Source organism: Platichthys flesus, chromosome 15 (assembly GCF_949316205.1).
Source record: "Platichthys flesus chromosome 15, fPlaFle2.1, whole genome shotgun sequence".
NCBI lineage: Eukaryota > Metazoa > Chordata > Actinopteri > Pleuronectiformes > Pleuronectidae > Platichthys > Platichthys flesus.
Window position 1 is genome coordinate 20,983,945 of NC_084959.1, and position 24,085 is coordinate 21,008,029.

At 39.5% G+C, this 24,085-nt stretch overlaps 1 protein-coding gene across 1 annotated transcript in view; it reads left to right on the forward strand.

The window, feature by feature from the left end:
• Positions 1-10,417, forward strand: part of LOC133969877 (protein turtle homolog B-like) — a 126,168-nt gene extending 115,751 nt beyond the window's left edge. The window contains exons 15-18 of the mRNA XM_062406584.1: positions 3,007-3,091; positions 5,039-5,203; positions 5,986-6,031; positions 10,136-10,417. Coding sequence (XP_062262568.1) covers positions 3,007-3,091; positions 5,039-5,203; positions 5,986-6,031; positions 10,136-10,226 — 387 coding nt within the window. The 3' untranslated portion in view covers positions 10,227-10,417. The remainder of the gene's footprint in view (positions 1-3,006; positions 3,092-5,038; positions 5,204-5,985; positions 6,032-10,135) is intronic.
• Positions 10,418-24,085: the final 13,668 nt, after the last annotated feature.

Sequence of the window (24,085 nt, forward strand, 5' to 3'; positions counted from 1 at the left end):
ATGATCAGTGTACAACAATATGTAATTAGCTGTCTTTATGCGTTATTTATTGAAAATAATGAATCTCTGTTACTTATATGGTTCTCCATTATAATATGACTGTTGGGAGACTCTATAGAGTTTCACAAGAATAAATCAGATTTTTTGTTTGTCTGTTACAGTACATAATTTTACAGAAAACTAGTCACCATCACACCCTTTTTTTTCAGGCCAAGTCATACTCTCGAATCAATATAGCTTTGCACTTTTAATTGCCCATGTAGAGATCAGGGAAACACAGCTCCAACATTACAACATACATGGAGCACAAAGCACAAGCATCCATAGGATTTTTAAGTCATTTTAAACTGTTTACAGAGATAAACTCTCCACACGATGGGGTTTGAGCTTTGTCCAGATCTTGTTTTTCACTTGAGCATAAATTCTGCTGCAGTGGTCACGTTTTTGTTTCCAGCACATAATCACTGTGTCACCAAAAAGATCTTGAATCTCATTGCAAGTTTACTTTTTTATTTAAAAAAAACAAGTCAGTCAGTTTGAACTGTACTGGAGGTTCCGTGGGTTTTGACCACATAATGACTGAGTTATGTTATTACTTCACAGGTCTGACCTCTCTTTTAGTTATTTGGTCACCTAGGAGCGTCAGATGTCACAGGGTGAGAGGTGGGATGCATCCCACATGGTCACCTGTCAGTCAAAGGGCTGTCACAAACACTCACATTCAGAGTCAGCAGCTAACCTCACCTTCACTGGAATGAGGAGGAACGATGTGGAGGAAACCCACGCTCATTTTGGAAACACCACACACTAATCTCTGCCTCGCTGTTCCAACACAGAGCAAAGTTATGAATACAATGTGCAACTTAAAGAACAATACATTTCCTAGAGCCATTTTCAGTACAGGAAAGGAAAAAAAAAACTCATTATCCTCAGTGAGTTATGAGCTCTGACACAGTGCCTCTTTCTCAGCTTTTTACATCTTGCTCATGTTGGCCAATTCTCCTGCCATGACACGTTTGAGCTTCTTTCTTTAATCTAACCATCACTTTCAGCTCCATGCAGATGCTTTTATCTCTCCTTCCACTGCACAGCAAACACCCACACACACTCCTCCCCATCGCTCTCACCACACACACGCTAGCTTGTATAACTTTTCTGCCGCAAATCTCTCACTGCATAAGTGGAGGTCGTTTCTCTAGGAGGGATCTTCTGTTTCATTGTCTCTGTGTGTGAATGTGTGCGAAAGAGGGCATGTAGTGTGATGTGTGCTATGACACACTCCTCCACTTTCAACTCCTCAATCTTTTCTGGCACTGTTAAGCTCCGTCCACAGCATATGTATCAGGAGTTTTACGGGTGTTACAGCAGTAGCACAGCTTTGTGTTGCACCCTGCTGAAGTTGAGGTTTTCTTCCTGCTTGGTTTTTCCCATCCTGCCCTTGAGCAAGACCCGGAATCTCTACCATCTCTACAGCTGCTATTCTGTGGCTGCACGTCCAGCAGTACATCAATGAACAACAGGCTCTAAAAGCCTCAGTGTGTGTGTCCTTAATGATTTAATCAAAGGTGATTTATCCACATGAATCTTTCACTATCACGTTCACGTAATCAGTTCATTCATTCTCTATGGATTCTCATCAGTCTGTTCTCAACATAGACACTTGATACCCATTGATTATAACAGTAAACAAAAGCACATTCAGCTCATTTGCTTCCATTTATTATTATGTATAATATAATTCTGAGGCTTGAATTACAAGACAACATTTTATTTTAGATTAGAACATATTCTATCTCTTACTTTTTCGTCCAAAACAATACTTTACCTCTTTTATCATTGTTCTTCTGTAAAAACTGCATCGATCCTAATCGATGCAGCAAAACAAGAGGATCTTTTTTTATATTCAGCACTTTCTTCTTCCTTGTGCAGCGATCATTGCACTCACGATGGCTGACAGTTCAGACATTCTTGTTTGTTATGCCAGAATCAGCTAAAAATATCCTGGAGCCTCACGCAGAGATTAGGAGCAGGCCACAGAGGTCTGTAAGATCACTCTTTCATATTTGTCAGACTTGTAGTTTTCAGAATATTCAATTGACATTCACTGACAGACACCCTCTCGTGAGACATGAAAGGCGTTGTACTTTTTACGATGATCTGATGAAACTGAAGAAGCAGAGGTTATGATGATTCAAATTTTTGTCCCTAGTATGGGGCGAGAATTGTATCTGCGTCTGCTCTAAACCCTCTTGGTAAATGGCCAGGTGTTTTAAATTCTTCAATACAGGATTTCTGTTACAAATGTCAAATCCCAAATCCAATCCCAGATAATCCCGATGACATCCCTGTGACATAATCAGGGTTATTTTCTCAGATATTTTAATTCTCCTGCTGCTGCTATAATGTGTAAATTCACCTAAAACTTGGTAGTGAGCCCTTAAAAAAAACTATATTTGCAAATTAATTTTACAGTAACTGATTCCATTGTGTCTTTTGTGTAGAAATGATCACTTTTTAATTGAATCTTTTCTTGAGCTGTTTAAAATCCAATAAGTTGTGGAACTAAAACTAAAGGGTAACTGTCAGACTGAGCTGCACTATTAATTTACTGAGCCTTGGAGACTTGGGTGTCGTCCACTAGCCAGAGGGTTTGTGGTTCATTCCCCAGCACCTCCAGTCTCCATTCTGAAGTGTGGTTAGGTAAGAGACTGAACACCTAATTTCCCTGATGATTTTGCTAACAGAAAATTCATAATATGTGATGGAGAAGTATGCAGTATGAATGTGCACGTGAATGGGTGACTGCTACTCTTAGTGCAAAGTTCTTTGAGTGGTCGATAAGACTGGAAAATTGCTTTATAAAGTGCTTCACAAATACAGTGCATTTACCATTTAACTGGGGGATCTTTGGAGAATCCTACAGCCTGATCAAAGACTTTCTTCTTGACACCACACACCTGAAGGTTTACCTTGTGGTGGTTTAATTCCCTCTTCTTCCACTTCCAGGAGGCGTGGTATGAGTTTCGTGTTATGGCCGTCATGGATAACATGATCAGCGAGCCCAGTAATGTAGTGGGCGTGTCCAGCACAGGTGAGCATATGCATGCTATAATTTTACATGTGGTTAATAAATATACTAATATCTAATTTATGAACCTATATTTCTTATTATAAATGGATGAAAAATTACTAAACAACCTACACAAGATCATCTTCCTGTTGAAACTCTGCTCCTTGCCTTGACTTCAGAGGAGCTTGTCATGTTTGATTCACAGGGTTGGAAATCAACCCAACAACCTCTGGCTCTAACCTGCATCTATAACCCCAGGCCATCTCATTTCAATCCTGAGGAGGGGCTGCAGATTATTGCACACTCAGCAACTCAAACTTTACATTTTGCCCACCCAGCACAATGTAATGTGAGCGTGCTATACATGCACAGTCATTTGTAGCATCCTGAAAAGTATGACATCATCCTTCTGGCTGTCTCCCACAGATTGCTTCGTTCTGCTCTGTGCTAATAAAAAAACAGAAAGATTCATTAAAGCCGTTTTTGTTGCAACACCAAAAGCCTGAATCTGAAATTAAAACCCTTAAAATAGGATGTTGCTCCCACTGCAGAGGTCACCGAGTACACATCAGCTGAGCATTTCTGGAGAAGATTTGATCAGAAGACTGCAGACCTCTAGAAGTACTCTGCTGCCCCCCACTGGTAAAGTTGACCAGCTGTGCAATGCGGGCTCAAAGGCTCCTGCTCGAACCGCTGTTTATGTCAGTGAATATCGTGCTAACATGATGTGGACACTGTCTTTTTCTCTTTCCTCTTTATAATTGGCGGAGCTACAATAGTTCCGATTTGCTGTGTCATGCTCCCCAGCCGGAAGAAGATGCAACACTTTAAACCTTTCTTTCACCTTTGGGCAACAAGCCTGTTCATCTGTAACTACCTTTGTGGCACTATCACATCGTAGTGTTTTACACACCATGACCAGGTTGAATTAGTTTAGATGTTTCTCTTAATAATTAGTTATAGTAAATAATATTATGGCTCAGATGGTGTTTAAACTTTTATTTTACATATTGATGCCAACTGCCTTTGTTTGTAGTTGTGTCAGTAAGAAGGGATAGGTTGAAGTTATAGCTGAGTCTACTTCATCGTGATGTCTTCCATTAAAGTCAAACATGTACTGACTGTGATGTTTAAACCTCACTCTGTGTGATGTATGAGTGAATCTGTTTTCACATTTTAATGATGAGGGACTGATGTTTCTCTGCGCTCAGCTCAATTCTCAGTTCAACGCATATAGTCCAAGCTGATTTTGTGACATCAGTTAGTTTGCTAATCCTAGACAATATGCAATTTGCACAAATTTGTAAATTTATTTTGAGCAAGTACAATTCACCTGAAGCTACATTTCCATCATCCCAGTTTATTTTGGCAGTAAAACATGATCTGCCTCTGACTTTCTTTCTACACAGTAATATACAGATACTTTTGGGGAAATGCCTGGCTTCAGCTGTACCCTGCAGACATCTCAAAGATGCTGTCCTAAAGGTCAGCTGCAAGATATTTGAATCTCATTGTAAACAGCAGGACTTTCGTTTTAATTTGCTCAGAGGTCCATGTGCAGAACCTTATCAATGATTGGATGAGGCTTCTGTTTCTGGTTAGAGAGTGAAGCTAAAGGCATTGAGGTTAGTGAGGAAATGGCAAAGGGAGACATACATCCATAACATCAGAACATCCTGATTCCTGATGATGTGAATTAAAAGCTCCAGGGTAGCCTCGTAGTAAATATCGCCCAAGTGTCAGAGCAAGAAAATGATTGTTGACATTAGCGTTAATGTTGAGGAGCGCTATATCTGATGTCTAGTGAGAAAACTAGACTTTTACATCTGTATCTTTACTGTTTATATTCATAAAATGCTCCTGAATTCTTTCTGCATAAATCCTTATTTCCCTCGCCTTTGTCTGCCTACACGTATCCAACTGCAAACTGAAGTTTTTGTCTCTGACTGTTTCCTCATCACATCACAGACTTCTTCCCTCCTCCAGAGATGGTGGAGGAGCGTGGACTGGCACGGCCTGTGGTGGCGGGCATTGTGGCCACCATCTGTTTCCTAGCAGCAGCTGTCCTGTTCAGTACAATGGCCGCCTGCTTCGTCAACAAACAGCGCCGGCGGAAGCTCAAGAGGAAAAGAGGTGAGGGGGGATATAATGTCTCCATAGTCTCTTGTTCATCAAAACTTTTTTGAAGTGTGACACAATTAACTTGTGCTTAAAGGGCCCATATTGTACATGACATTTCCATGCTTAAAGGGCCCATATTGTACATGACATTTCCATGTCATGTACAATATGGGCCCTTTAAGCACAAGTTAATTGTGTCACACTTCAAAAAAGTTTTGATGAACAAGAGATGTCATGTACAATATGGGCCCTTTAAGCACAAGTTAATTGTGTCACACTTCAAAACATGACATTTAACATGACATTTCCATGTCATGTACAATATGAAAATACACATAGTAGCAGTTCTTTTTAACGATGATATATCCTCTTAGGAGTACCAATACCTAAAATTAAGTCCCAGAAAGGTGTAAAATATGGGAAAGATTCAGTAATTTTGACATAGAATGGAAGTTAAAGTTCCGCATTGTCGTAATATCTTATGTTTCTTGGTTGCTGACTTCTTCATTTTGTTGCTGTTCTGTCCCGGGCCTTTGCAGCAACTTTGCAGCAGCATCACTTGTGTTTGGTAAAATCTAGTTTGTTTGAACTTGTAATGTAAATGCCTTGGACATGTGTTATTTACATTTTATTTAAATAAATGTTGTTTACTGTTAATAATGAGGTTCAGAGACGTAAAGGGCTGGTGTGCATTTACACTGCCTCTGCCAGGACAGAGGATGTAGCATGTATCATGAACAACTTTGTTTATTATGTATTTATGCATGAGTGACCTTTTTTCTTTTATCTTTCAGACCCTCCTCTATCCATAACCCATTGCAGAAAAAGTCTGGAAATTCCGTGAGTAAACCATGCAAACAACAAACAAAATATTTGACAGTATATTTCATTCCCTAGAGCAACACTGCACATTACTGAACAACCAAACCCTAATCAAGGGCATAACAGGTAGGATTAATTTTGCTCCCTGGTCAAGCATCACACCATCATAAATATGTACAATCATTCGAACAGTATTACATTCAGCAAAGCAAACAATATACACACGGTACTTTTGAACCATGGCATCTGTTGTAGCAGAATCCTCGTACAAAATGGGAGACTCCCTTCCAAAAAAGGAAAATAGATACATGTATCTATTGTCTCATCCTCTCATACACAGGACAGAGATTTGGAGATAAATGAGGATATATTGAGGGTCCCTGTTTCCACCGACCGAATCAATGAGGATAAAATAACTAGAGCTGTCAAACGATTAATCACCATTACTAAACGTTTCTGTTGTGGGTACGGAAAGATATTTTTAGCATATATAGGATGGTTGAATAAAACTTTTTAATTTTCTTTTTAAATCAAACAAACAACCAAACCGTTACACAATTAATGTGAATGTGAAATCTGAATCTGAGCCCATCTGTAGAAGCAGTGTTGAGCCAGTTTACACTTAAAAAGAACGAGTTCCAAGTTCAGTTCATACAGATGAAAATTAACTGAGCAAGTGTCTCATTTATGACCATGGTGTACGCACAAAACGGGGCCTGAAACGTGCTTACCCCACTTCTCACGCAAACGTTGGCATTTATAAAAACAAAGTTGACGGGAAAATTTGCGTATTTCCACGCAAACTCTGACCCATGCGTACAAACGTTTTGGAGACGGGAAAGTGGCGACGCAGACGTTAGGTGGTGAACTAAAGCAGATTATTGATCCAATTCATAGTTTACATTCAAACCAACAGCTACGTTTTTCTCATACGACATATCTGCTAAATACGAGCCTTTCAATTTAAAAATATATAAAACAACTTACAGTAAATTACATTTAGATTCCATTTAACAGCGGAGTGACGGAGCCGAGTCATTAATAGGTTTTAATAATGTCTTCTAACACTGTGTGTGTATCATCAAATCACTGCAGTGAACGTGACTGTGCCATCAGGCGCACAGAGCGCACAGGAGATCACAGGAGAAATGAAAATATTTCCAAATAATATCCCAGGGTGGAGCTGAGGATCCACTGATATGAGGGAATCGGTCCGATTCATAAATAAATAAAAACTGCTGTGACAGTGGGGCTGGGATCTATTTGAAGTGTGCATGCGAATGGAAGGACGAGGAGGAAACGAGGGTTCAGCGATGTCTGATCAGCTGATATAGATTATGTTGATCTGTGATCTGTAATTTTTTTTTTACCTCAGGCTCCGTTTTTTCTCTCGTCTTCACTCTCACACATTGTGTTCCACAGCAACAGCACAGTATCAGTGTATTTTCTTTATTAGTTACATCACTGCTGTCACATAAAATACCTCGCGAACAAACACCGTGATATAAGTGTCAGAACGTTTTGCTTTACGCTTAAACCGGAGTAATGTGATCTCTTTTCATATTTTTCGGTAAAACACTGGCCTCTGAATATTGTATAAACTGGAGTCGATCAATTGATTTTTTCAGTATTACTGAATAAAGTGAATTACAGTGGTCCAGACAAAAAATTATAAAATCATGAGTCAACTTTTTGGCATCTTACACTTGCAATGCTCCTTAAATGATAAGAGGCACGCTTTTGTGACATTGTTTATGTGTGGATTAAAATCTATTTCATGAGTCAAGTGTAACCCCCAGGCTCTTTACTTTTGATTTGTTTTGATGCGCCAGACTTCCAAGTTTGCATTTAATTTTTTTTCTATGATCCTCACTACCGATTACAATAATTTCAGTTTTATCTTCATTTAATTTGACAAAATTGTTGCTCATCCATTGTTCCACACTAGAGAGGCAATTTATAACTTGATCTGAAACATCAGAGTCATCTGGCGCTACAGATAGAGTTAATCTGCATAACAATGACAGTTCACGCCCTGATCACTAATATTTTTACCAATGGTAACATATATAAGCAAAAATTATGAAGGACCAAGAATAGAACCCTGTGCCAAGAAGGTTGTCATGCTTTCGTGAAACATGGTCATCGAAGCTAACAAAATATGTTCTGCTACAAAGGTATATTCTGAACCAGTTTAGAGCAGTGCCTTCGATACCAATCCGACTTCCAGTCTGTGTAATAGGATCTTCTGATATACTGTTTCTGTGCAGCAGATAAGTCGAGGAGAATCAGGACAGATGTATTTTTGTTATCTGCGCTCACTCAAAGTTTATTTACTATTCCCATCTATGGTCACATCAATAAACCTACAATAGTGATCTGACAGGTTAGTATGATGAGGATCTGCTGTTGGTTCCTTGGTCTTTTGTGGTTGAATTGTCTCGGCTTTCCTAAACTAGATTTGCTGAATAATCTTAAAGGTAATTTCATGGGTTGGATGACAAAACCGTGCGTGCGTGCGTGTGCTTGTGTGTTTGCCTTTGACAGAGTTAGACACAAAGTCAGTTCTGATCAACTATATATTTGCAGATTTTTCTTTGTGGATTAAAATCTATGTTCTTTGGGCATTTATCTGTCGGTCCTCTTCCTGGGATGCAGAGCAGTCTGCCCCCCAAAAGGTTGTATAGTGAATTTGTGTCCCTTGTTCAATTTTTTATCATGTGAAGACATCATCCTCTCACAGTTAAAGAAGGTGTTTCTGTGTCTGTTTAATGATGATTCTGACATTTATATTTTTAACCCACTGTTCGTCTCCCTGTGATATTCAACAGATTTCTGAATTGTTTATATGTTAAGCCAGCTGCAGTATTTACACTGTCAAATGTTTCTGGACAACAGAGGTTAGTGACAGTTAGTAGTCTTTTGATAAAAGCTATTATTACCGTTGCTCTGTTCTTATGTGACCAAGATATCAATCCAGTCCACCATCATAAAGGTCTCTTCAGTTCCCTTAGTGGACATTTTTCACACCGGACATTTTTACATGTAATAGCAGAAAGACTACAGATGGCACTCATAACATGAATCAGGCCAGTGATCAAAAGCTCCCCTTTTTGCATATTTTAATGTAAAAGTATTCAGGCGCTTTGTTGTGTCTCCTTCCAGGTATAGGGCTTCTACAAATTACTGATCGAAGGTCTGAATATGTCTTATTAAAGAGTTCACTCTTTGATTTAGTGTATTTGCAAAACATTTCTAAAACATGCTTTCACATTGTTATCCATGGTTATTGAGTGAAGATTAATATATTCATCGTAGTATAAAAGGATAAATTTAGTGTCATTATAGATTTTCCTCAAACAAATCCCATGTCAATGTCCCCTGTGTGGGTCAAAGCCGTTAAAGGATGATATATCTTATTCCTCTGCCATAGAGCTCTTCTTTCAGTTAAAACACATTATTGAGCCACACTGATGCCCTGGGTGACATCCTTCTTATTTTGAGTTGATCTCAAATTTTCTGTGAACATCTCTAGACGGAAACATATGGCTTGATACTCAGAGTTAAAGACCAAGCAGTTGATTTTGAAATTTGTTTTTTGGTCTCTCTAGTTTTGGTTTTTGAAGACTTTTGTTGAAAACCAGGAAATAAAGGCTACTGTCAGACTTAGCTCTGATTACGCTTCCCTCGCTGCTCTTCCACGTCCATGTCTTAAATAGGAGTAACTAAAGAAAACAAAAGACACTTTAAAACACAAGACAAACTGGAACTGCATCCCATGATCTACACATCTGTGTGTGTTGGGGATTTTGGCTGTATGACTTGAGACTCAATAAATGGATAGTTATGTATCTCAACATGCAATGGTCACATCTTTACTGATATTTCATGCATTAACCTCATGTTGCTCCATGATAGACTCTCTTCTCTCTCCTCTCAGATTCCCTCTGAGTCAAAACAGCTTCATCGCTTTTCTGTCTTTTTCAGCCCATATTTACAATTATATCAAGCCTTTCTCATTTTCTGTTACTTTGTTTTTATAAACATACCTCTCATTGACAGGCATCCTGTTTATGCCCATATTCTCCCTACTTCTCACTGTCTGATCTCCCACTTCTGCAGGAGTCCAATTAGCTTCATTCCCAGCATTGAGCCCTACTGGGAGGGGCTGGACGCAAGCAGGTACAGGCCCCAACCTTCCAGTCCTCAGTGAGTGTGCCAACCATTGTGCCCCTGTTCTTGCACACTGTATACACCCCATTGCACTCGGGTTCAGCCCCAGCCCCTCAGACTCCTGATACCTGTCTGCATGCTTGTGGCTCAATGTTCCCACCAGGCAACAACAATACTAGTCACAGTCTTTCAGGAAAGGTCAAGGACCTTTCATGTCATAGCTTGACATTATCGGAAATGTAGACAATATAGGACTCTAAATGGAATTAGCTAAGCTTAACATTAAGTCCGGAAGCAAAAGAAAACAAATTACCAGTTGTTTATGCACTTTATATTGTTGTTAGAATTAAACAAATATGATATAACAAATTATTTAGTATAATTATATATTATATATAGCTTTTTGTGCGAGTCCGGCCAAATGTCCCATTGCTTCATCTAAGTCCTGGCAAATAAAGATTGAAAAAAATGAACAATATGCCTGTAAATGAAAGAGATATTGCACACTGAGATCATATTAGTGAACCACACTGTATGTTAATAGTTAATGACATACAATACAGGTAAACCATTCTTGTTATTCCATGGTGTAGACTGTATATTGCTTATTTTGTCAACAATTCTTTAAATCTTCAGACATATGTTTCCAGAACAGTTTAATAATTCTTTAGATATACGTTCAATGGCAGTATTATTTATGTATAAAAACAGGTTGCCAAATCCACTTGCTTTGTGACAGTGTTGAATAAGAAGATGGAAGCTACAGCTAGCAGTCTGTTAGCCCAGCTTAGAAAAAAATTGAAAATAGGGCGAAACACCCTCTAAACATCACCCTAGTAGCACATAGAAAATGCTGATGTGCCGACATTACACGGCAGCTTTTGTATAAAATTAACAATATATAAATTGTTAATCAATACAAATGTGGTGCATTTCAGCTGTCTCCCCCTGTTTCCAGTCTTAAGCAAGCTGTCCGCTGGCTGTAGCCCTACAGTTTTAAGAGAATCTAACTGTCAGCAATAAAGTGAATAACTGAAGTGTACCTTTGCCCTTCTCCTTGTTTTCTTGCACATCTTATGCCTTGTGACTATTTTTGTGCTTTGAACTGCTTGTGACTGTTTCCCCAGTGACTCCTTTTATTCACTATTCCACCTCAACGTGACCTGAACGATTTGTTTCTCACACCCTTCAGTTGATAGACTTCACCATCATTCCTTTCCTAGACACTGTCACTGTCACAGTCACACATGTTCTTCACTTTGATCATCTGATAGAATATAAGATTCTTCTAATTGTTATTCCGCAGTTTCAGCTTCTAACAATAGCAACATCAGTGCATACTGCCCCTTTGTCATGCTCTGTATGCTTATGGAAAAAATTCAGCATTTTAATCTAACTGTATAATGAGTCACTTGGAAAGACCTATATAACAGCATCAGTTACTGAATCTTCATTCATTGAACATGTACTGAGGCAGTAGTTACTGTGCTGCCTTTATTTGTGTTTTGTAATGTTACATGAAGAGCATCAGTATTTCATACTGTGTGTGTCTATAGTACATGATGGGCCGATTTTGCTTTGCCTGTATTTTGGCCACCATCTCAAATGGTTTGATAGATTTCATTTCTTAATGTAACCAATAGGAATGATGGTCAAATCTAAAATTAATAATATGAAAAAAAAAAGATTATATGAATTAAGTTATGTTGTATAAGCAGTCTTTGTAATTTCTAAAAGCAGATGTCAAGGCACTGGACCCTGGAAACAGTCCTTTAATATCTGTCATATGTAACAGTGGTTTTCATTGTCAGCCTCCTACTAAATAATCCGTCATTATAGGGATTCTACTGAGGGGTGGCTATGTTTTTCATTTGACCACTAAATAAAATGATTGTGGCTTCAAAGCAAATCAATGTTTCTTTTCCTCTTTCCTATTTAAAGACATTTTATAGTTATTTATTACACGAACATCATACACAAATTGGAACTCAGCTTCATATTGTGTGATTGAAAGTGTGTTATGTGTTTATCAAATCCTCAAATACAAGTTACACATCTCCTGAACTTGAAAGCCTCTGATAGCGACGAGTCTGGTCAAGATGCTTGATATTATAAACAGGGATAGACATCACCCTAGTTTCTCAACCCTAAATCTGCATAAAGGAAAAATGCAGTTGTCCAAACCAAATCATTTCATTTAGCTTTAATGATTATATTTCCTAAAATTTTACTTTTATCTAACATGTACAATAACTTTTCAGTTTGGTCAATGTCTGATCCACCAACATTGAGGAGGAAGGGTTTATTACCTGTTCTGTAGCCTGCCAGAAAGGTGTGATCAAGATGTGTGTTGGCCTCTCTTTTGGGGAGCTATCATATCTTTCCTTTTTTTAATACAATCTATGGTTTTGACACATTCTGGTGGAACAGCTGCCATCACTTGAAGTAATGGTTAGTTATACTACTTTTCTGAAGATGTCTACTTTAATTTAAACACCAGACTGTTACATTGCTGTCAGTGTCATCTGACTCAGCCGGGTTGTTGTGGTGTTTCTCAAATCCCAAGGTTGACTCGCAAATCAATTTAAAGTATTTACATTGCCATCGTAACCAGCCAACACATTCAGCAAGAGCATTGAGTGTTGCCCACTAAGCTAATGGAGCCTTCTTTCCCAGGCAACTGATTCTGAGTCTATCTTTTCTAACACAATGGAGACGGTGGCATTTTCGACATTTACTAAGATTTGTGCCACACACAGAGAGACACTTCTTCGGTAGTATTTCTTGAAAAAAACACAGTTAATTTTTTTTAACCTAGAGGTTTTTCTGTGCTACTCTTACTGTATTGGGCAGAGCAAAGCTAGAAACATGACATTGTAACTAATCAGGATTTTGCAACTGAATCACAGTCAGTCAGTGTACCATAGAGAATTTTATATTCCATCCATGTGTGCACATCCCTGACTGAAGCATAGGTTAAGTTGTCCAGTTTGTAAGAAAAAATGAGATTTACTCTTTGTAATGTCTTATTCATAATTCAATGTTTAATTACAAAACAATGAAAATTTAAAAAGTTAGTTTGCATTGAACAGACTGGAAATTAACAGGCAACATATTTTGCAGGACATCTTTGTTAATGAATAATGATCAAGAGGTTGTTTCGAAGTACAACTCACCTACGCCTGGGCTTTTAAACCTTAAATGCTTGGATGTGTTGTCATTTTTTATTTAAATGTAGCTTGACTTGTATTCAGCTAATTCAGTGACATTGTAGAGCACTCATATAAAATAAATAATCTCTTCTTTATTGTTTTTCGTAGGTCATCTTCAGGAAAGATGAGCCCTGAGAGCCTTCACTCCAAGGCATCCCTGTCAGAATCATCAGAGGATAGTCATGACCAGCGTGGGAAGAAACCACCCCCAAGTCCCGGGAAGAAGGAGGAATTGTCTTTATACATGAAGACCAAAAGAGCAATAACAAGCAAGAAGTACAGTATGAAGCATGAAGCTGAAGCAACAACACCCATTGAACTCATCAGTAGAGGCCCAGATGGACGATTCGTCGTTGATCCCAGTGATGCGGAAATGTCTGTTAAGCCCCGGCGAATTGAGGGCTTCCCTTTTGTGGAGGAATCAGACCTTTATCCTGAATTCCGACAGTCAGATGAAGAGAATGACGATCCCAGGCCTCTGCCACCAGTTATGGCCCCCCTTCGTCCACATCAGATTTCCCCCATCTCCAGTCAGGAATCCTATCTGCAACCTCCAGCCTACAGCCCTCGTTTCCACAGGCCCTTCGAAGGTATGACCATCATGGAGAGCAGGCGACTCCAGGCCACTGGGCAGATCCGAGGCTCTCTCCACCACAGGGCTTTCTATGGCTATCTCGGCCCTCCTGGGGATCATGAGCCCCCACCACCTTTTTACATGCCTGATACCAGCCCTCTCAGCTCTGTCATGTCCTCCCCTCCATATCTTGCTGAAGGTCCCTTTGGTCACCCAATGATTCCTGAAGAAATTGGGGAGGGTGATTTCTCACAATATGCTGTGTCTGGTTTCCCACTTCCTCTGACACTCACCTCTTCCTCTCGTTCACCGGAAATTTGGCAGGGGCTGGATTTCACCTTTGCAAGTCTGGAGGGACCCCAATTCATTTTTCCCCCTCATCACCCTTTGCAACTCCGCCACGATTCCCCGTACCCTCCTCCACCTCACGTTCTTCCCCTTAGTGCTTTTCAGCCCTCCTCCCTCCCAATGCCCACTTACCCAGGTGTCCTCCCACTGATGGCCCCAAGGAGCCACTCAAGACAGTCTCCCAGTAGAGCAAAGCCTCGTGGCTCCCCAGCCAAGCATTTAGCTATGCAAGAGGCACATTTAGGGCAGCTAAGACACACAAGCCACGGTATGGGTGTGCCAGTTTTGCCTTACACCGATCCAATGGCCCATATTATCCCGAGCACATTCAGTAGCCTGGACACTAGATGGTTTGAAACCACCCCTCGTTTTAGTCCCAGACAGGCTCGTAGGATGGATTCTGGCATGCATCAGGTGGTTCTCCAGCCCTCTCGACTCTCACCACTTACACAAAGCCCATTTAGCTCTCATGAGGGCTCCCCAGAGATTGTAGTTCGTCCCAGGCCACGTCCCAACATTGTCCAACCTCCCATACCCCCAGTGATGTCTGAGATTACCCTCCTCCCTCCTTCCACAGCCAGCTTCTCAAGGAGATCTTCCCCTTCCTCTTCACCTGCCCATGGCCAGGGTAGTAGGAGGGCAAGCCCCAGCTACCGTTCTCACATGGCCTTTGCCACCTCTGCAACCAGCTACCCACCCTCCCAGTCCCCGTCACCCCCTATGGAAAGCAGCAACATGTTTGGGCAGATGCCATCTCATAGGAGGACTGAGGAGGAGATCCTTCCATCTGAGCCCTCTCCATCCCAGTTGTCAGCTTCAGGGTAGGTGCATTAGGCATGCGGAGAGGGATTCAATTTGATTCATCTGCTCCAATCCATAATGCTTTGATTTGTGAATTTTTCTGTGGCATTTTGGTTACTGGAGTGCTGTTTAATATCCATCCCTTTTTTTAAGAATCATCTCTGTGGCAAATTATTATGATAGTTACATTTTTTTCCTTTGTTAACACTTTTATATGAAAAATGAAAACTCTATGGTTGAAGGAAAACCATTTTGCTGTGATGATTCATTTAATAAGCTCTTGAAGATTTCAATTCAGTTTCAATTTGGTCAATGCTGCTTTTCATGTCAGTTCTTAAATGAGATATTCATCCACTGCATCTGTGAAGCATTGTTCCGAAATTACCGCTTTGCAAGAATACATAGCATTTTCCAGTGAACACAACAAATATAGATTATGCAACAAATTGGCTTTACATAAAATGCATTTGCTTCACAGATAACATTTCAGACCTTTTGGGGCTACAGTCAATCCACATGAAAAATACTACTGTGATTGTAGTGTGTAATTTGTTTGGCACAAGCCCCTTAAAGCCTGGGAATCTGCAGATATCACCAGAGGGTCCCTGTTTTTCCATCTGTATCATGCATTACTTCGCTTTCACCTAACAGGAGGAATCCCATAATATTCATCCTACTGATTCCCCATAAAAAACAATCATTTTTATGTCTAGCTCCAAGCCTTTGAAGATGCCTTTATCATGCAGAGGGATGCTTTAAGAAGAGTCCATCTTGGCAGGCCCTGCGGCCCATCCTCGGCCTTAGTAACCTGACTGCATGACCAATTCTCCCTTGCCTTCAGATATTTTCCTACCCTCCTTACCCTTCCCTTTCTGTAACCTTCCTCGCCCCAACCTCTTCAATTGCCCCCAGGACTCCCCCAGGTCTGACTACGAAGGAAAGGTTGTCGGGAAAAGTGTGTCACAGGGCCTGTCCGCTTCTCATATACTGCAATGTTTCCATCATTATAAATTAGGGGCAGTATGGTGGTTCTTGATGGCTCCTGGAGTCTTACCTGCTTTGTTTTTGATTGATCTCAGCTATCTGGGCAGCGTTGTTGTGACCAGGTCCTCTACACCGCAATAGGTAAGGGTTGGATCCATGTCTGAAAGGGGGGGGTTAGCAGGTGGGACTTTTTTGATCACCTCGTCCTTTAAAGGGGAATACAAGACTTTGAGTCTTCGTTTCATTTGTTCCTTCCTTCAGACAACACGTGTAGTTCATTTTATTCCTTTTTCCTTTTCTCAAAGTGGCTATATGCATTTTAAGTTCTGCAGTCTTCAATACATTATGCATTCTGACTGATGCATATATCATCTATTAGTTAATCAATTAGGTCAGAGATGTATCACCAACATGATTTCATGCTTGAGTGGTTTGCTAACTGACCATAGTCACATGCAACCTTTTATTTTGTTAACGATAATACATCAATACAGATTAATCTACCTCTAGTTGAAATATATGTCCGAAACAGCAATATCATCAGAGTCAAACCAGTTTAAAATGTCTAGTTATTTAAGTATTTATTTGTTTATTAGTTCACTGTTCTTAAAATCATCAACAAAGGTAGGTTACTGGTAGGTAAAGCATTTTTCAGATATTACTGGTGCATCAGCCTTTTGTGCACTGCCAAAATATCCTATTGTTCAGCTGAATGCCTATTAAACTGCTTAGAGATATAAAGAAAAACATTTAAAACACTTTTCAATTTTCTCACAGGTTTGACACAAGTTCAGGCCTCTACGGACTTCTCTATTGATTTAAACTAATGAAGCCGTTCCTTGTCACCCTGAGACTGGTAAAATAACCTGACGCCCAGTTAGCTAGTTGGAATTTATGTCTCTGTTTTCCTCATTCAATCCTGAATTAGTGTATCGTGTTTTCAAGCATATATCAACATGTTTTACTCTAACGAATACACAACAAGTGCAAAGAAAAAAAATTGTGATCATGGACAAGACCTGTTCCATCTTCTCTCCTGTGGTGGCTTAAGATCCCCACTCCACTTGCTTCTGCTTTAGTTCACTATGTCTGCCTCCTTCCACCACACCAGTCCTGTGCAATTGGATTTGTTGCAGACTCTCTTACTTTCTTTGACATATTACTCCCCACTCAACGCTCCAAACAGCCTCTGTGGAATAGTGATCCCTCTTCCACCTCTTCTGTTGAATCACTAGTGGTTCACTTTCCCACCAGCTTCACATCCAAAGCTAAGGTCACAGTGGTAGACTAAGGACTTGTTTGTACATGTCAAGAATACAAGTCGAGTGAGTAAACCAACAGTCCTATTTCATTTCATATATCCTAATGCTGCTTAGGGTGCAGCTTCTACTCATTATTTGGACCCAACATCCCTCAAGATGTTAAACATACATCTAGCTCATCCAAAACTCCTGACTCCCTCTTCCCTGAAGATGTACTAATTATAGAAAATAGTCATGCAAAAGATTACATTTATTGTTACACTAATTATTTCCTTTATGAATAAAAACACAATAGTGAAGTCCATCGGATGGCCACACATGTAGCCAAAGATTTTAGTTAACATCCAGGCAATGTTGATTTTCATTATGAAAAAGCAGATATGCTTCTCTATGGCATGACCATAACTTACATATTGTGTCACTTTTGTACCACTAAGGTTAGTGTTAGTGTATTTATGAAACAACTTTGTGAAAGCACCTTTAGCACTCTGCTCAAGCGTGACACATTCTACCATTTATGTATTACAGATGCTTACTTTACTGTAATATGACACCAACTGAAAATATTTTGGACTCCTATCTCCAAGAAATATTTTGTAAGATTGGCGTAATGATGTTACCTTAAGCTGTGTGTCCACTGGAAGCCATCATTTACAGCTCTTTGTTTGCATTATCCGTTCAGCTGAAATGCTGTTGCATGTTCCTGGCAGTAATAACAGCTTAGCATGGACAAAGATGTCAGCACATCTGTTTCAAGAAGTTACAAAAATATTCCAGCTTTCAAGAGAAATGCACCATGGTTTCTAATAGCTACGAAGTAAGAGCAGAGTCTGTGACCAGCGCTTTCCACAAGCATCTGTTTAGCCCAAATCATTTTAAGAGTTCTAGTGGACAGATGGCCTTAATATCCTGTATAAAGCATCTGTAGCATGAATCAAAGCATCTACTCGAAGTACATCTACTAGAATTTCACTTGCAAGTTTGGACTGCAGAACAGTTCTTACTAACATATGAAGCAAGTGTCCTCCCAAAATGGCCCATGCACTTCTTTATATCCTAAGGAAAAAATATTTTGCCGAGGGCTTGCAGGCGGGGGCACATAGGGGAGGGATTGGGGCTGAAAACCCCCTTATGTTTCAGTAAACTGCCCGATGAAGTGCTTTTGAATGTATTCCCCTTTAAAGTCGTGTTCCATGTGCAAACTGCCATGCATGCCATCGCTAAATATTGCTCTTCCGTTTCAAAAAAAGAAACAATTATAATGATTAATTCTTGTTACGTTTGTTGTCCTAGTGCTTCGCTTTTCTTTGGCTTATTTTTCATTATGTGACTGTTCCCGAGTAGTCATTTTCCCCTCCCGCCATCTCTCCCCCTGTCAGCATGGTGAAGCCCATTGTAGACAGTATCCATGTCTATGAATACACATTGATGATGCTTTGTTGCTCAGCTGTGATTCTTCCCCTCTACTAATGAAATTCGGTTTCTCTCTGCAGCCACGGAGGGAAGATTGCCTCTCTGTAATGCTAATTGTTTTCTGTGCCTTGAGAGAACCGAGTGTCTGTTTGTGGCAGAAATCTGTGGGCTGCCAACTCATAAGCACCTCCATGAATGGGAGGGAGGACGTAGGATGCAGTCATGAGCAGCTGAGAAATATACACTTCACACCAAGGAAACATTTGCATCTGTTGTTTTCAGAGCTGGACAGATTCGTTTTCAAAAGACTATGGCAAATATGTCATCAACTGAAGTTACTTCCTTACATTTTGTTCAAAATACTGGTAAATTTTGGCGCATTTCCCTCTGAAACCAACAGTGCAAGTTTTTGTAAATGTTGTACTTTTTCCAAAATTTTACTCACTGTCCTGATCTACACTACGACACAAATCAGTGGTTTCAGGAATCATGTAATACGTCTTTTTCTTTCAAAATGGTTTGGATCAAATTCAGCAAAAATGCCATAGATATCCCTGAAGGGACAATGAATTTGAAGGTAAATGATTAAATGTTACATCTGGATTTATGAACTTTATTATTGAATCATTACACATTAATAGTTTACCTAAACATACATTTTGGTAAATCCAGATGAGGTACAAAGTTGTGGCTATAGTAGAACTTATCACAATTGTTCCTGAAATCTAGAAAAAACGTTCTGCTTGATTTGAGAGTACAGCTCTTTAACACTGTGTTCAACACTGATCCTGTGCAATGTGCTGCATCTGTGGCTAAGCGCGAGTGGTGTAGGGGTTGTTGTGTTTAGCACTCCGTAGTGCAGAAACACAGTCCACTGACTAATTCTGGCCTGGAGTTACCTGTTTTCCCCTCTCTCTCTTCTTTATCCAGAAAACGTCGAGGTGCACTGAGAGGCCTTTCGGGGTCTGAGAGGGTTGATGCACTGAGATACCAACGTATTAGAAAGACTAAAAAGATGACAATGAACAACAATAACTCCAAGAGCAGAAAAAAAGAAGGTTTGAACCCTCTTCTCTATGACATTTCTTTAAACTAGCTTCATTACAATGGCTACAAAAAATTGCTTTACTCGGATGAATCTGGTTTTGTTCAATTTAAACACTTGTACTCACTGATGTTGTTCAGTTTCTCTAAACTAAGCCGGCTTATCACCATTTAAATGCTTTTCAGACACACAAAATGAGTGAATTAAAATGGCATTGTTTGTTCAGTGTTTCATTTAGTTTAGTATAGATGTAAGTCTCTAGACCTTATGTGTTAAAGTTTTGTAATTTTAGCTTCTACATTTAAAGGAGGTGGGAATGTGCCACACTGTGTGACTTGACATCAGCTGCTTCTGATCAGGCTGCGCTGACCTTTAGCTTTTATAATTGAATGTAGCATTAATTAGAGATGCTAATTAATGCTTATTCTGTTAGTTCTTTCGCACAGGCCCAGGACCGTCAGATTTTGTTTCTGTTATAGCAGTCATGTGACTGATCAATTTGTGTTGATATTTGTGTTTTTCCTAATTGGATCCATAAGCAAACTCACTTTTCAACATCACGCAACATTGTACAGATAAGTTAAGCATCTATGCTTTAGTGGTCTTTCACTATTAACTTATCAAGCTATTCTGCTCTGCGACACACAGTTAGCTAGCTGAGCTAGATAGCTAGGTAATTTGTTGAACGCCTTTTTTATTTGACATCTGTGGTGTCATTTAAAGTCAGCTCTGTGACCCATTCAGGAGACTGACTTTGGACTGATCTTAAGGGCATTTTGACACATTCATGTCCCACCATTTACATTCTTTACATTTTAATCGGTTAGTTTTGGTTTCACATTGCAATGTAGGCAGTAAGGTTTGTAAGACTATACATACTTACGTCATGTTGTCATCACATACATCTTTGTGGGCCGCGTGTGTGACCTGCCATTCATCTCCCCTCTTCCAGGTGTCTCCACCTCTCAGACCCAGCAGGCCTACACCTCTCAGGTACTCCAGCCCGAAGAAGCTCTCTACCTCCGCAAGAAGAGGAAACGGCCCATCTTCCATGACCCATACACCCGCTTTTCTGCTCTGTTGTACCGCCGCCCAACACGGGAGGACCAGAAGGCTATTTTGGCTAGCATGGACAACATAGACCTAGACCATGCCACTCTCCTCTGAAAGTCTTTAAGGACAAGGTCAATACCATGCAATACGCCCCCATTACAAATTAACACTGGCTAATGATCAGTTGAAACTAAAATCTAAAAGTCTTTGCAATTTATTATATATAAAGGGGAATAGCACTAAATTGCATTATTCAGTATATTCTGACTCAGCCCTTGGTCAGTTCAGTCTGCATGTGTAAGCATTTTAACTAATCTGAAATGACTTCAAATCATAAATCAGATCAAGAAATCCTTTCAATGACCAAACTTTTATTAATTTTGATCAATGATTTGCCAACAAAACTGCAGCAGTGGCCAATTAAACTAGCATCACAGATTAAAGTGCTTGTTCAAAGTCTGGGTGTTTTTGACGTACTGGGATGCAGAGGCACAAGAATGTTCTGTGTGAGCTAAATCAAGTGGTATTCCCTTTTAAAATGTGTTAAGACTAGCAATTCTTATCAAAATGATAGCTGCCAGTTTCCAAAGTTTTACTCCAGTGCAAAGGATTAATTCAGAAAGAGACAATATAATAATATAATATTCTATTTTAATTTAAACTTCCAGTGTTACAATGTTTTAATTTGAAATACTTCTCCAGGCTCGGGTCATGTTTCTTGTGCTGAGCCAATCCCCTCAAGGTCTCTGTTTACAGCACCTCCCAACGGATCTTCTCCGCCAGCAACGTATCTTATCTGCCGAGAAATTCGCCTCAAACAATCTGGGTTTTCTCACTTACCAAGTATACCTCAAAGCACAGGACACGAGACCACACAACCACCAGGATCAGCCAGCAGAACAAACTAGCTTTTTGCATCTACATAGTCCTTATGGTTCTCTACTTGTGTTTCTTTGAGAAATGTTTTCTACTTTCAACTCATGTGCATCTTCTAGTTTGTTAGACATACACACATGGCGTTTATTTACTTTATTTATCTTGCAGAAGAAAATAACATTAACTCATCTTATAAATGATCAAGAAGTGAAACAGAAATACAACACTGAGCTGCTTTACCTTCCTACAGGAGGAATTCTACTGATTCTCACTAGATTATCTCAGCAGTTTGCACTGGAGCAAAATCTTGTCAGATTCAATAGTCAAGTCTGTTATTTCACATCTCCTTCTTTAGATTTTCTACTTTGGGTCATTTAGGGGGCTCCAAAGCCTTTTCAGAAATATATAATTCATGCCAAAAACATTCTAAAGAAAATAACTAATCATACTTATTGGAGGATAGGATTTTGTGCCATAGTATATGATATATAGTATTTTTAAACATATTAGATGGCATAAATACAATTGTTTGGCCTTAATCAAGCTTTTGGTTGGTTGATTGCTTCACTTGTGTCTAAGTTTTATTGCTATTACATTTTTTTTATTCGTGTGTTTGTACACATTTGCCTTTTGGGACATTTTTTACTCATAGCTTTTATATTTTGTTTCTTGTGTGTACTTGACATTTAACATGGAAATATTGAGATTGCATGTGGCACTGGAGGCAACCAAATGTTTTTGTTGATTTGCTGATTTGTTGACTTAATGCTTTATTTTGAAAGATTTCAGTGATTGCCTGTACAACACACATAAACATGTGGACACTAACGGTCTAAAAACAAATTATATAGGATAAGTAGAGGAATAGCCAGGAACTCTCCACATTACTCATGCCGCAGCTCAGACAATTTAAGAACCTAGTTTTCCAACTGATCAGATATGAGACAAAATTGTAACAAGTTCAGCTTGTGTTGCTGTCTTTTTCCCAAAGGGACTCAGTTTGTTCAGAGGGTTGCGTTGACATGCGTGAGCCACTTATATGATCAGAAAGCTGCTGTGGTGATGTGTGCATTTGATGTAAATATTGGTTAATTTCTGCAACTATTTTGATTCTGAGCATATCCTGACCCCTCCAACATTATATCCACAGTGAAAGCTTGCAGAAGGTGCAGGATTAAGGTCTCCAACATTCTGCCCTAATAGGCTACCGCTCCTCTCATAGTTTAAATTTTAAGGTGCAGGACAAGTGAAGGGGGGGATTTAGTTTTTTTAATAACATTTCATTTAATAAAACAGGCCTTATCTGTCAACACTGAAACTAAAGTCCCCTGAGAGTCATTTATAAATGTTTGGAGAAAAGTGACCCAACTGCAGCATCACTAGTGTTGCTGTCGTAGTTAAAATAAACAACCACTTTATTAAAGAAGCTAGTGCCTTTATTAAGAATGGAAGAATTAGTAAGGCTAATAGGTTTGGAGCATATGCTGGCTATAATGGGGAAGTATTGCATCTGTGTCATTATATTGTGGTAATAACTCTTGAATACAGTTACTGTAACTAAAGTGAAGCCAGCGTCTCTGCTTCCAAAGATAACAGAGTCAGCATGAATGATTTCAGTGAGAATAAAGGGGCACAGATCACAGGTGCAAACCCACCACCCAACCAACTGCAACCTGTTTTTATTCACAGCTTCTGCCCACCTCTGTCGATGCCATGGTGTTTGAAGGGCTGTGAACAGTTGAGTTTGCCTGAAAAGGAGGAAAAGGAATAACAGTTTAAAACCATACATACTGAAACATATCAGTGAAGCAGCCATCTCATCACAGTCGTGTCAGAGGCTCTTCGTGTGGCTTAAGCTGCAAAGCAAACAAGGAATTGATGAGGGATTCTTCCATAAATTATAAATGCCACATAGGTTCTAAAAAAATATGTCATCGCTGTATATCTGTTTTTTAAATATACATAAAACAAAAAGAAGAGGCTGCACTTCTGTCTCTATAAAACTATAAGTTAAGAAGTCACTTGTTGGAGATCAGGTTGGATTTAAAATCACACTGAAAGAGAAACAGGAAGCCTGTAAAGGCCTTTCTCACGGTATACCAATAGCAAAGTAAAAAAACTGCAGGCACTTATGCATTGATGCATAATGTTCTTAAATTAAATTTGCCTTTAATATCAGTATGTTGCTAGGGGCATTTTTAACTAAGATGAAAGAAGAAGAGTGCTATAGTTTCCTTTCAGAAGTTATTTAGATTTGTTTTCCTGCAGACCTGATGTTAGTGTAGCTGTGAGACCTACTAGTGGACTTCTGGGGAAATGAACAGAATGATT